The sequence below is a fragment of the Scophthalmus maximus genome, chromosome 20 (genome assembly GCF_022379125.1).
Source record: "Scophthalmus maximus strain ysfricsl-2021 chromosome 20, ASM2237912v1, whole genome shotgun sequence".
Lineage (NCBI taxonomy): Eukaryota > Metazoa > Chordata > Actinopteri > Pleuronectiformes > Scophthalmidae > Scophthalmus > Scophthalmus maximus.
The window spans coordinates 15457631-15472934 of NC_061534.1; the positions used below are offsets into that span (position 1 = coordinate 15457631).

Below are 15304 nucleotides of genomic sequence, written 5' to 3' on the forward strand. Positions count from 1 at the left end.
TCTTTTTGTTGGCATTCATTGGTCGAGAGCAGGGATGCCTGCATTATCTGACTGACTATGAATCAGGACTTCTCCAGCCTGTGAGCTATTAGGAGAGCCAGAGGTTCGGGCTCCTGCCCTGCCGTCCCATAATTGGTCCCCTCAGAAGCCGGGTGCACACAAACCTCACAGCCACATTGGAAGATAATACTGAAGAGAATCCCAGTGCGCAAACCGCTTGGCATTGATTAGGTCACTATCCCTTCAGTTTCTGCTTCACATATATATATATATTTATTTATTTTGGTCTCATTTCTTTTCACCTCCAGATTACAATCGGCTTGGGTGGTCTTTGAGCAAACCATTCGAGTTGAGATAAAGAGTAGAAGACAGAGGAGGAAAATGGCTGCAACAAATGGGAGATGACTCAGGAGTGCCTACTGGGTAATTGGGTTTTATCCTCTCATTTTATCCGGCCTTGTTTTGGATTACAGCTATACAACAGACATTCACGGGGAAAAGAAAATGTATACCTAGACTTTAACAGATCTCGAGGTAAGTGATTAGAAGTGGGAGAATGAGAGCGTTGCCGTAGTCTCATTATGATACTCCACAGAAGAAAAGCTTGACCGTTCTCTGAAGGAAATGTGTGTGTGTGTGTGTGTGTGTGTGTGTGTGTGTGTGTGTGTGTGTGTGTGTGTGTGTGTGTGTGTGTGTGTGTGGGGGGGGGGGGGGGGGGGGGGGGGGGGGGTTCCAACTAAATCTAACATCAAGGTATCAGACACAGTCTGTAAACACAATGCAGACAAAAATGTCAACACGAGATGCTACTGCACAATAGCTGTCTTTTCCATTTCCACATTCTAATTCAGAGCATGTTCATTTCAACCTGACATTTCAATTTTGGATGCTTCTACTATTCAGTGCTTTGACTATGGGTTTTTGTCAGTACACGTGTATGCGCCGGTTTGAGTCGGCGACAGGTTGACAATTCATCCAGCTTTCGTCCAGCGGAAATACTGTAGATACCATACAGTCTAATACGCAGTGTTTCACACCTCTCTCTACTGAGACTTCGGACAAGGAAGTGGTGCTTATACAAAATCCATTTATGGTAAACGGCAAGACATCACGTCACTCAGCATAAAGGTTTACTGCATATATAGGCACTTCATTCAAGCACGGAGATCACTTGTTTCAATGTGGGCATGACAAGTAAAAAGTAATTATATTATTTTAGTTTTTCCAGAAGTCTGAGAAAATAATAATTGAGTTTGGTTTAATATAAGGTAACTATATTATACCAAACTCAATTATTATTGTGACATAAAGGGAGTTCCGCAACGATATGAAGCAGTCTGCCAGTGGGTGAAATTAACCAGCAGAGAAAACTTTTGGCTGTAAATTAGTGGCCTCTGAAACATTTTAATGTCACTATTAAACATACTGATCTTAATTATAGCTTATTTTTATGCCTATCCAATTTTAAGCATGGCGTGAATTATTTTGAATGAGTATCAGGCTTCTTTAGCACAGTCTGTAAATAGCTATTCATATTTAAAGACCTAACTCATCAGAGCTTTTGTAAAGGAATATTTAGACCTCATCTATCATTTTTTATTTATTCATTCCTTGACACCATCACTGTAACAAGACATGCCACAATGACGGTTATTAATATATTGCTTTGACTGGCCTGTCAGATTCTGTTGATTTCCACGATACTCTAAGCTTTCTTCTGGGTGCCATCTTTCCTCTCCCCTTTCTTCTCTGTTGATATACTGCACACCTATAGCCAGTTCTCATGATTTAAGATTTTTTTTTTTTTTTTTTTTACACAGAACACAGGAGAAAATGACTTGACGGCAGGATAACAAGGGTAACAAAAAAAAATTTGTAGGACATTTTCAACTCCTCATATTCCTCATATGCCACAGGCCTGACAACAATGGATGCTTCGTGTGTATTAGAAAAACAATTCAGAGACTGCTCTGCTGTAAAAAAAAAAGAAAGAAAAGAAAGTGCAGTGTAAACAAAGATAAATCTGTTCATTCATTCATTATGCCCATATACGTCAGTGTGGTGTGTACGGAAAATGCAGTGCTTTCTGCTGACTTTTAATGCTTACTGTGCGATCGTCGAGTTGCTACCCCTAGTGTTTTCCGAAGTAGCCCGTCTAATGACGATGTCCCCTGTCTGTGCAATCAAAGCAATTCTTAAATGTGATTTGTCATCAGTTATTTTGCTAATATTTGTGAAACACTAGAGACTTGTGTCCGCTCTTTATTGCAGGAAACAAACTCTCAGCTGCGTGCACCATAGACTGTGTATAAAAATGAGCGGTGTCACCGGGTCCAGAAAGTTAAGTCAATGCGAAGTGCCTCAAACCTGTATTCTTTCAATTGACCATCAGAAGACGACTCCACTGGTTGCAAAAAGAAATCCTTTCTATAGACGTTTGAGAAAATGACTCTCACTCGATTTATAACGTCAGTAAACCTTTTCCTGAGGAGTTTGTGTTCTGAATCGCTAGTTTCAAGTCTACGATAAAAAAAAAAAATATGTAGTGGGATATGCAGTCGCAAAGTCCATACAGCTTTTACCGTCCTTGACAGGCAGGCAGAACTCTTCACAACTCTGGTAGTTTCTGCTTCAGCTGTACCCGCTCCTGCGACAATGAGCAGTTCTCAGCAAGAACTGGCAGAACTCGCCATAACACCGAATGCATCCAATTCTGTGTGAAACACTGGGCCATTTCTCTATAATCATGCTTGCATTTTTTTTTTCAAGCGGAAATCTTGTGCTAGTAAAATGTACAGACAAAACTTGTTGTATGGAAAGTTCTGCAAATGTTATATGTCAGTCAAATCAGTCTCTCCACATATTGGACCAGTTGTATATTTTCTTTGTCAACGAACAATGCAGTTAAAATATAGAACTGTGGCACCAGCATGACGTTGCCTCAGAAAAAACTATAGTCCCCTTGTTGATTGTAAGGAACATGAGAGCCAGTGCAACACTATAGATGTTTAAGGTGTTTTTAATGGATATTAATTCAACAGTTGAGTTGTGGGGCTTGGGGGCATATACAACTAGTCAGGACAGAGGCTTTACAGAAATACATGTTAGGATATATTCAGATATTGTTGATATTAGTAAAAAGTTTTCATCAGCATTAATTATTTAGCTCCTCAATAATGCCTGTACAGTACGTAGGGAGCACTGACTTTTTAATTTGCTGTTTTGTCTTTAGCTCTGCTGGCTGGCCAAGATGAAATGAAGTAGAAATAGGCAAAGCTATTTATTGATTCTGCTGCCTGTGAGGTGAAACAAAAGTAGGCTTTAAATGAATGTAACCACGTCGATGCACAGAATTGATGCTATCTATCTTAATGACAAAGGGGAGTCCTTGGCTGAAGGGGAACCTCATCAAACTTACACATGCATAACCTTGCAGCAACGCTCAGAGAGCAGGAGAAAACACACAAGCTAAGGTATGGATAAACATTTAAATTCAGCTGTTCCAAGTCATTAAGCATTGTCAATAAACAAGAGTAAAGGAATTCAACACTCAGCCTGGTAGTATCTAAGTATATTTTAGATGTCCATATTTCTTTCACATTTGTTTTAAACTGCATACTTCATTCTCATTTAAATGTAAATCAGGAGAACAAACAGCATTTTTTGTTTATCATTCAAATTGTATTAATCATATTAAACAAATGTGACCAACCAGCAGGCAAAGACCACAGGGAGGTCATACAGCTACGAAAGCACCCAGAAGAATCTGGGCAAGGGCAATATGTGACTGGGAATAGAAACAGATGAAAGTCAGTCAGTCAAACACCAGATCGCTTTCTATGCAAACAATGGAAGCGGAACAAACTTTAAAAAGGTGAAAGCATGACTCATGGTTCACAGATAAAAAGAGCCACTAGGTTGGCGCACCAAGGCCGAACAGTCCCCTTAAATTCAATCAAGCAACACCAAAAGTGAAGAAAAAAAATCCTGGAACCACCCCTTCGTCTCGAATCGAGCAAAAATGTTGTGGGTTCTTTCCATCCATTCATCCTCCATCAGTCAACCAAGTTTCTTGGAAAGCCGATGCTTTTCGCAGCAAAATTCTCATCTTGTCCTGGCTCCACACAGATGCCACAGAATGATCTTAAAATGTTCCTGCTGTTGTCAATGCGTCTGACTCAGACAATGTCCTGCTACGTTTGTCATATGTGAACTGAAAATTCCAGAAAACTCAGTTTTGCGGACAGGAGTTCAATGTCTGAAAACAGCTAAAGACACTTGTGTTTATAGATTCTGGTCAGGATTGAAGGACGACTGCAGTAAAGTGGAGCTGGAGCACTAGAGAGAGCAGAGAAACTCTGCAGGTCTGCCTGGAGAGTGACATTTCACCGCTGAGGAGGCCAGGAGGGCTGAAACAGACACAGTGATGGCCAAGAAAAGGAAGGACAGCCAACTTCTGTTGGTTGTATGGGTTTAAGAGGTGATGGAGGAAGGCCAGCAACAAGGACAAAAGAGCAGTGAAGCTGGCACAGGAGCTGTGCTGTAGAGTGAACCTGTGATTATTGAATACACTGTCTTTTTACAAGTAAGACCCGCTTCTCACCACCAAAGACAAATAGGTAAATAGAGAGTATGGGTGCAGTGACTCACAGTATGCTTCTAACCCCCCCCCACCCTACTCACAGGTGTGCCATTTGTAAACTTTCAATGGAAAGTAGTTTACAGCCTGCTTGACAGGGGCAGATCTAGAAAATTGTTAGATGGTGGGGCCAGGAGGGGCACAGACGAGGGTGAACACAGAAGGTTGGCACACTTAAATAAAGTGTAAAAAGTAAAACGGTAAAAGAATCGTCCAACTAAAATTAGTTGAGGGATACTCCATCCAAAGTCTTGGTCTTTTACTATTTACTCCAGCAACAACACATCACTGGCTCCTAACCAGTGAAGAGTTAATGGCAGGTGCTCCACTAGCTGCCACAACAATCAGAGGGACGAATGCAGATGTTGTGCCGCTTGCATAACATTAAATGTAAAATATTTCAAAGCATTGTGAAATGTTAGTTTTGGTGAAGAAAGTTAACCTGATTATGAGTTGTAGACAAGTGATACTAACAAGCACAATTACCTATCACATTCCACTCTGGTGTGGGTGGCCCTTTCGGTGGCTGCTAAGATTCTATGGGTGGTCCGTGCTACCCACGGACACGCCCATCATGCTCATAGGTTGTCGCTGGGAAGCAAGAGTTTAATTTTGTGCACATTTTTTCAGAGTTGCTTCCAAACACTTTTGCCCATTGGCATTCAAACATAATACGTGATAACTTTGGTCATTGACAAAGATTTATTGCCCCGGTCAGTTAGCAATATAACGTCAGTGTAATTTACTGGAGGGAAAGTTTTTCCTGGTTGCAGTTTTCAAAATTCACGCTAGTGGGGGTTTTTTTCTCTTCATTTTCACGTTGGTTAAATCTACCTTTCTTTTAATTCATTTTCTCTTCTTCCCCTCATCCCCTCTCCCTCTCGCCTTCAGCTACATGGTTTCCAATGTATTTGTGACCTAATAAACATTGCAAGGGCAGGTTACACGCACACACACACACGTACGCACAAAATTTAAAAAACTAATCAGGTGTACACAAATCACATAAAATTACCCATTTTGGATTCAAAACAAGAATTGTTGCCAAAAAGTTTGCATTGGCATGTGATATTGGCATGATACTCTGACCATTTTCAGATTGAATTCACCCACAACATTCAAGGTTTCAGCCCTTACGAGCATAGTCAGCATCGACTCTAGTGAAGTGTGACCGCGCTTTTCAAACGCTTGGTTCTCTGCCATTGTCCGAGGTTTGTGTGTGTGTTGCAATCAATGTGTCACAGAAATCTGCTCTGAGGGAGGGAGGGAGGGAGGGGGAGAGAGAGAGAGAGAGAGAGAGAGAGAGAGAGAGAGAGAGAGAGAGAGAGAGAGAGAGAGAGAGAGAGAGAGAGAGAGAGAGAGAGAGAGAGAGAGAGCTCTTCTACTTTCAATGAAGCATCATAGACAAATGTCTTAATCAGAAATGTGGCTGGCGAGATTAAATGTGCAAGATAACTTTTATTTAGCCATAAGAAATAGGAAATCTATTTTCCCTAATGTCTCCAGTACCAAGAACAGAACCAATTACACCGCAGCTTATTGATACTACACTCTTTAATAATTTAACCCTGGCGCTTGTTTAAAAAGGGGCCACAGTAGCCATGCTATCCATCACAGACATTCGTGTCCAACATGTCCAGTAGACGAAATGTATAAATATATGTTCAGACACATAATTACATCATTTAATCACAAGGTATATCAGTTTTATGCATGTATTTTTTTTCTCATGAGGTATGCTTTTGATGGACCACTTGGGGTAAGCGAAAACAATTATCCTCAGTATTTGTTGGTATTTATTTTTCGTTTCCTGTATTATTTCCTGTATTATTTATAGGTTCACTTGATATTATTGTCAATCTCACAATTAGTTTCAAATTATTGTTATTTTAGATGAAAAGCAGATTAAAGAAAATGCATCTCTCTTTAATATAGTCTTGAGCCCTGAGTTTAATCTGGTACAAAGTATATATGTAAATCATATTTTTTTCTTTCTTTTTTACCATCAGAGTTCTGCTTTGATGCGATTCAGCGCAGCTCTTGTTAAAGACAGAGCTTCTGAATCTTCCCCCCTTTTGTCTGCAGGACTGAGGATTTCTTGTGGAAAGCACAGAAGGCATCTTCAAAGGGCAACGGAATTCCACTTTCTGTTTTATTTTATGAATGACAGAGCTTTGTTGGTTTTACAACATACGGTTACACATCACTACAGAGAGGTATTATGTAGGTTTCATATGCCGACGGGGACTCTTAAATCCCATCCTGCATCCTGACACACAAAAGCACCAAATAGCTGTTGAGGGCAGACAGGGCTCCATGAAATATAGCCAGGCATAGCACTTTTCTATAGCTTGGGGTGTCATCTGAATTTTTTTTTTTTTTTGCTCGATGGAGAGGGAGGCCTAGCCTCACTTGGATTCAGAAAATGATCTCTAGATATGGGAAATGGGCATAAGCCACCAAGACAGCTCCCCAACCACAAACCAGCCTTTCAACAATACTGAGTTCATGAGACAGAAACAGGACAAAGACTGAGGAAAAACCAGGGCCAGCACATGAAATTGGATTGTATTTACCGTCACACATTACTGGTCTCGTAGAGAGGGACAATGTCAACACGGTTGATGACTACGGAAACAAACAGCCATGACAGCATAGGAGGGTTGTTTTGGTTCTGATGCAAACTAACAAGGAAATTAATCACATATTTACCTCTGTCATTTTTGATAAGTTTCCAATACATTTCACATCAGTATTGTCATGCGCCACGGTGCGTGTATGTGTGTTGGCAGGGGAATGTGGGGGTCACTACTAAGATCCTTAAAACTGTTGTATGAACATGTTGACTTCTGCATCTCTGTGGCGCGCGCACACACTAAAACGCACAAACACTGAACCCCATACCTTAATCAAATGTCATTAAATATGTATTTGCTTTTGATTACTCTTGGAACTAATTCATCACGGAGAGCAGCGACAGGTGCTCGCTGTTACTGACAAACTGCTGTGGCAGTTACTGATAACATTCGATACTTAGGTATTCTGCACTGTAACCCCCCTATCCGTCTTTTCTCTCTCCCCTTCCTGCCTTTTTCCTCCGAATGCTCCCCTCTCACTCTGCCTCTCCCAGCTCAGCTCTCCTCTCTCCTTTAGTCAGGTGAGGTGAGAAATGACAGCACAACCAAAACATTTGTCACCGCAACAATCCGCTGAAACCAAATTACACCGAAAGGAATTGCGAAGAAGGAGTGACCAACAAGAAAGGATGAAGGGCCGGGGTATTTGTGAAGTGAAAGTGCTTAGAAGGAAACAAAAGTGCAAGCCATAGTCACAAAGCGGCAGCTACGTGAGGCGGAGAGGGGGAGGAATAGGTGGGGAGAGTGTTTGGCATTGAAGAGAAGGGAGTAATGTGTGAATCGCGCCTTTGTGGCGATGCCCTTGAGTTAGCCAGCGAGGCATCGAATGGTGCATTGTAGATGGGCAGTTATCTCCAAGGCTTCCCTTTCAGTGTTATAAGAAAACACACGACAGAAAAATGCTTGCTCTTATCGAACAGAAAGCTTCAAGGCTGTGGAGACGAGGCTGAAAAGCGTATCTGCAGGAGGCAACATTTGACACGCCGCCATTCTCTCAGCGTACGTTATGATGCAGTATTACGGTGCACGCATGCATGCAAACATTCAGAACAAATGCAAATGTAAAAAAAAAAATGCTGAATGAGGAAAGAAAAATTACTTATATTTCACAACACTGCATAAATGGTACAGATGTCCCAACCCGATCTTTAAAATCTCTCCTTGGGCAATCAAGGCATATTTTAATGAATCTGCATCAGAGAACATAAATTTGATTTAGTTTACTCTAATGTATTTTGTCCAACTGCCTGCTTGTGTTGCACAGTTATGCAGGGTAAGCATTTTTTGCAATATACCGCGAGTATGTAATAAGTGCAATAACTTATTTTGGCACCGTGGTTCAAGTGACTGAGTTTGGCTGCCCTGATGGGCAAAACACAAGTATTTGCTATGCTCCAATGCTCACTTCAAGCAGAGAGTGGTGTAAAAGAGGGAAGCTGGGCAGGTAGCAGCATCTCGTTTGGACATTTAATGGCTGAAATGACAAACGTCCCTGGCAACAGGTTATAAGCTGTCGATAACTGACATTAATTCTGAGACTAACTCGCCTGTTGTTGGGTCTGTGTGCTCCCTGCGAGCCTGTGTTTGGAGCATTGGTGAGGTGTGGACTTTTACTTCCAACATCCTCAACATAGTTAGAGTTGAAGATGGGTTAAGTTCCATCTTATCTCAGTTTCAGGTCGTGGGCCAAAAATAAAAAAAACTCCCAAAACTTTTGGGACATTCCTGATAAATCCTAAGTCCAAACAAAATTATGCAAAAAATAACTGCATCTAATAATGTAAAGAACAAATTCAACAATCCAACAAAGAGCTTCACTTGAAAGTGGATAGAGCACTTCCATGAATAACCACAATGGAATTGAGCTGAAATATGAAGTTACTGCAACAGATTCATAATGAAAGCTTTGTTCTGTTTTGGGTTTTTTTTTTAAATCAGAGTGACAAAAGGATTCTCTTCCAATCAATCCTGCCTCAAGGGAGAATATCATGTACAAAAGCCTATTTATTGACCAGATTCCAAAGCCTCACTATCCCAGAGACAAAAACAATAGCTATTTGATTACTCAGAGGCTCTGTCCAAACCAGACACTCGTCACCCTTATCGGTGTAATGGGTATTTGTATATTTATTTCCAAGCCTTTTCCTTGAAAAGTATTCCTCATATTTGATCATATCGCTTTCTGCTTTCACGGCAGACAATGTTTCCAACCCCTATTTGGCTGCTGGTGAGCTTAGTTCCCTTTTAATGTGAAGAAGAAATGATGAGAGAGAGAGGTTGGTGAGTTGGATGGAAAAATGGGTTCCCTTTGAATAATGCAAGATTGAAACTGGGCAATGTCCACCCTGCAATCTCCTACCAAACAGAAACAACAGTGGAAACCTACCCAACCATGCTCGTGATTCAGCTCATGTGGAATGTCAGTTAAATCAAAGCTGGAGCTTGAGAAAGACTCCATTGCCCTTTACCACGCCCCACCCCCCCTCTCCACACACACACACACACACACACACACACACACACACACACACACACACACACACACACACACACACACACACACACACACACACACACACACACACACACACACACACACACACACACACACACACACACACACACACACACACACACACACACACACACACACACACACAGAGCGTTTAAGCCGGCAGCAAGATATAGGCAGCAGCTACAAGGCACTATGAGGCTGTTGGATCTTTAGAGTCACTTAAATTAAATGAAATAGCAGTGTTGTTCTTCTTGCATGACACACCTGTTGCAGGAAGTTGAGAGTGGCAGTCATCCTACCTAAACTTCTGTCTGATGATCTTGTGTCAGTAAAGGCATCTGTCTTGCTTGGACAGAGTGGCTTGTTTCAGGCTGACCACTCGCGTCTTAACACTGTTGACATGTCAGTGTCACGGAATGAGGTACATTTATTGATTTTCCCCATGGTAACCTCTTATAGCCCATTAGGACCTAACTGGCATTTAAAATCAATCAGTCTGTCCTGTTAGTTCAAGCATTCAGCCTTAAAGGGAAGCTTGGTATTATTCCATATTTTTAACTTCCCTATACCCTGGATGTTGCACTCAGGCCTGAGCTGATTTATTAGGCCCCTAGGGATGTAAATCTAAAAAAAAAAGTTTGCAAATGTATAGCGTCATCCTTTAAAAGAGCAGAGTAGTTTACCTAAAAAAGTTGAGCAGTGTTGTTTTTAGAAAACATTACTCAACCAAGTACAGAAACTGCATTTGTATGGGACTATTTTCAACCGGGGATTAATGCACATTTGGCACCCTAGCGTGTATTAGCAGCAGCAACACGCTGTATGTCAGAGTGGATTAGAGGTGAAATGATCAGTCAATTAATCAACTGGCAAATAATCAGCAACTGTTAACGTAATTATTCAAGCATAAATCCCAAATTAGGCACTAACCACTAGGCTTAAACTGCGGAGTTGCAGCATTACCCGCTAGCATGTCTCTTACGGTGTCGACCAGTGATGTTTATGAACTGCGCTCGCAGTGTTGTGTGGTTCGCAACATTTTTGTTTTCTCGATTTACGGAGCCTGGGCTGAGCCGGAAAAACTCTGATTTTTTTCCGGCGTGCACACAAACTGACAGCCAACAAATGGTGAGGAAATATTCGCTGATCTTTACAAAATGTGTATTACTTTAGAATCACTCACTGCCCCTTTAATACTGTACCTTAAACACTGAAACTCCTTCTTAATGTTTTTTTATGGCAATTTGTGCAGGCCTTTTATTTCCCATTGAACTACAGATAAAATCCAAACAAGATGCCAAACGACTTGTTTTGTGGTTGGCTTTGGTTGAAATAATTTGCAATTAAAACCCGAATTGCTTGGCAGCTTGAGGAGCTGATGAGTTCCTCACACAGATGACTCAAGTTGTGTAGCTCCACTCACATGCGACACACTCTACTAACATGTGCACATCTCCTGGCCCCGATGCCCCTGATCAATCTGTCACTGTCGACACTGCTGCCTCACTGCGCTCTGCTGCAAACACCTCCGTTACACTCACTACCACGACTGCTCAACATTTCGACAGCCCAATCAGCTCCCTGAAGGCACCTGTAGGCGCCGACTCGAGGTTTCTCCTCCGGGGTAACTCCTTCAGTGCGTTAAGGTTTAAATTGCAGCTTGCACATGAGTGGCGAGTCCCCTCCTTGCAAGACATAAAGAATAAATGTGGATCCCTGAATTATAGCCGGGCTTGTAATTGACAAATAAATAACAATCTGTACGGCATGCACTGTGCGACTGGAAAACTGAATTCTCATTACAGCCACGCTCCGCATTTTAGCCTTGCCTGCAGGTGTTATATTATTTAGTCAGATATTTCAGTGTCGACGTCCATATTATCGCAACGTAAATATTTATTTAATAGTGTGGCAAAGAGCCATCACCAACGCAGACACCACTGTAAAACCTGGCAGATCTATTACAACATTTATCTACACGGCTTATGGAAACTACATCTTACACACACAGGCACATTTCACTTCCATGCCCTCACCACATCATTGTTTTTTGGCTTTTTCTCCTGCCAAGCATAGGTCACTCCTTTCAAAGATCACGCAACAGTTCACATGGAAATGCAGCCAGTGTGGAAACGACGCTCGTGCAAATACAAAAAAATACAGCCAGTTTTGAAAGGTTATACATTCAACCCGTTTTAAAGAAGGACACAAAAAAAAGCCTCCCTGGTCCCTACATGCAAAGTTGCCCTGAAGATATGTATGCAAGATCTAATATTTATGGCATGCTAATTTCCAAGTTGAAGCTAATTTCAAAACTTAGGGTGCAAAAAAAACCCCGACATAATAATTCCAAAACCTTCGGGCTACTGAACGAATTGAATTGCAAATTCATCTTTGTTACACCGTCATGTGAGCCAAGTGGACGTCAAGAGGTCAGGCGGGATTCACAAGAGGAACTCAAAATGAAGAAATAAACATCGCTGACCAAACGGTCACATCTTTAGGACATAGATAGGGAGAAAAAAAACACCTCAGCAGGCTCTCATCTCAAACTGTCCTGAGCAAATCACACGTGTGTGCTCCTCACCATGAGGAAAGGCGGTGGGCTTGTACGGCACAGTTGGTGTTGTGTTGATTCCAGTGGGACACGCTCCACAGAAACACTTTGATTTGTGTATCCACTTGTCGGACAATCTGCGCCCTTTGTCCACCACACAAGTGTCAAAGCAACGCAGCCGCAACGACAAGCCCATTAAAGTCGCACACGTGACGTGAGCGCTGCTCTTCAGCAATCCTCCCCGTCCATCAGCAAGCTCGGAGAGCAACCCTGCGGCTGCGGGCCACGGCGGAGGGAGCTCGGAGCACACGGGCAACTTGTGAGGCGGCTCCGACCGAGGCGCAGTCAGCGGGTGAACATCGCGCACACGGTCGGTCGGTCGGTGGGTCGGCGGAATGACAGACACATGTCCGAGGAGAAATGACGCTCGAGGTGATTTGGAATTCATAATGAGCACAATTTTGAAAGCGCTCAAAGAAAATAAAACACACACACACACACACACACACACACACACTTCTCAAACAGTTCATCCGGCGCGTGGCGCATTACAAACGAAGCTCTTGGCACACTTCAGGTGCGATACGATAATCCGGTTGTTGTTTTCTAACCCGGACACATGCGAACACACAAATCACTTTTCAGAACCTAAACCAACTTACACACACACAAGTGCAAACACTGTCTGTCGAGCACACGGCGCCCTTTTTTTTCTTTTTGTCTTTTAATTTCCTCCAGTTTGTAATTTTTCCAGGACTGACACACAGACGACAAGCCGCTCCTCGCACACACACGGACGCTTACCTCTGGCCAGCGTGGCCGGGACGAGGGGGCCGAGGAGCACCAGGGCGGCGAAGCTCAGGTAGCATCCCCCCGACAGCTGTCCCATCACTGCTCTGCTCGTCTCCCTCCCCGTCGGCTCTGGGGGCACCGGGCGCGCGTCGCGGGCATTTGTTGTCGGCTTGTGTTTGACCTCCTCCAAAAGCAGCGCGCTCTCCGCGGCTCCGACCGCGCGCTCTGCCCCAGGTGCCGGGGCCAGCAGAGCCGTCACCCCCCGCGCGGAGTCGCACTGCGGACGGGAGCGAGGCGCCAAGTGTAGCGGAGGGTTGGCTCGGCACACGGCTGCGAGGGACCGGCAGTAATTAGGGAGGAGCGCGCGCGCGCGCGCGACAGCCGAAAGCTTTCTGGTGTTCAGAGAGAGAGACGGGGGGGGGAGAGAGAGAGAGGGGGGGGGGGGGGGGGAGAGAGGGGGGGGGGCAGGAGGAGAGAGAGGGGGGGGGAGAGAAGGGGGGAGAGAGAGAGAGGGGGGGGGAGAGAAGGGGGGAGAGAGAGAGGGGGGGGGGGGCAGGAGGAGAGAGAAGGGGGAGAGGGAGAGAGAGACAACGAGAGAGAAGGGGAAGAGATAGAATGAGAGAGAAAAGGAGGGGGCGGGATAGAGAGAAGAAGGTCTTGTCCAAACCCTAGTGGACCTGTTGAGAAATTTTAAAGTGTGTGTGTGTGTGTGTGTGTGTGTGTGTGTGTGTGTGTGTGTGTGTGTGTGTGTGTGTGTGTGTGTGTGTGTGTCTGTCTGATGGCCATATGAAGAGAAAATGTTATTAACAATCCCCCGCCTCATGCCTTCTTCTCCCTTTCTTCTTCTTCTCTTTCATTCACACATTTTCAGCGACACCCACCCAAGCGTGTTTCCTTTTGACAACAATATGCTCATCATTCAAGTGTCAGCCCACGCCCGTGGCTCGCAGCTCTTGCCAGTGGAAAATACTGGATAAAGTCTAGGCGGGGGGGGGGGGAAGTGACGTTTTAATTAATGTCTGTCCTCAGTCTATGAGCATATGGCCTCTGATTTGTGTCCTATAATTTGCCAATTAAGCAGCCATTATCACAGCTAAACTGAACCAGTGCTTACCAAATGTCCTCTGTCAAATGACTGAATTCATCTTAGTGTTTATACCGGAGGGATGAGCCTGTAACACTTAAAGGAATGTATAAGAAGTGGTAGAGGAAACGCTCAATGTGCCTGTGGTACCACAACATGTGGAACCATAAAATACTATATATATTTTATTAGTAGCAGCCTCATGAGTGCAATTAGACAATTTACATTGAAGAACAAATCCCAAAATCCCCCATTACAAGTAATAACAATAATTATATTAAATTTTGATTTATAGAGCACTTTTCGTTGCTAAAAGCAATCTCAAAATGCAACAGAGTAGAAACAAGATAGAAAGAAGGTTGCACTTGAATAAAAGTGCATTAAAGAGCACAGGCCGACCTGCAAATGTACCCACTATATAACAGGCTACAAAATGTATTGTTACATATTATATTATTGAATAATTGTTTCTGATGTATTAAAGCTACAGTGTGTAATATTTAGAAGAACTTATTCACAGAAAATGAATATATTTTCCATAACTGTGTGTTCATACATGTATATTCACCTGCAACAAATAACCAATGTTTTTGGGTAAACTTTGAATGAATTATTTATAATTACATAGGTGCACCTGACTACCGTGTACGTCACCATGTTTCCTCCATCATGTGGAATACAGTTGCCCAAAACGGACAAAACACTCCGGCATAGGCGTTGAATTTTCAGCGTTGCTGGAAACCGGAGGAGAAATCATCGCACGCGCGTCTTCGGGATGTCTGTGTCGGTCGACAGTGCAGGCTTTGAGAAAGTTTGAGAAGCTAGAGTTCACCTAAAGTGGAGGATCATACCTTTTATTGATTAGAAATGAAAGTAGGAGAGCATGAATCCTCGTCACAAAAGAACAGAAAACAGGAAGCAGAACGAAAACATGACCGGCAACAGAAAATTATGCAACACTCGACGTAGTTGTAGAACAATAAAATCATGGAAAGTAGTTTGGTCTATTTCGGCTACCGTCGCTGATCCTGAGCACTCAGGGGTTTGGGTGCTCAGTTGGTTTGCCACTAGATGCCGCAAT

General features: G+C 43.1%; 1 protein-coding gene across 1 annotated transcript in view; it reads right to left on the reverse strand.

Annotated features, from left to right (window-relative positions):
* The window catches only part of LOC118285218 (netrin receptor UNC5D), a 156298-nt gene extending 142774 nt beyond the window's left edge, over positions 1-13524 (reverse strand). Inside the window, exon 1 of the mRNA XM_035608714.2 lies at positions 13152-13524. Within this exon, the coding sequence (XP_035464607.2) occupies positions 13152-13236 (85 nt within the window). The 5' untranslated portion in view covers positions 13237-13524. The remainder of the gene's footprint in view (positions 1-13151) is intronic.
* Positions 13525-15304: the final 1780 nt, after the last annotated feature.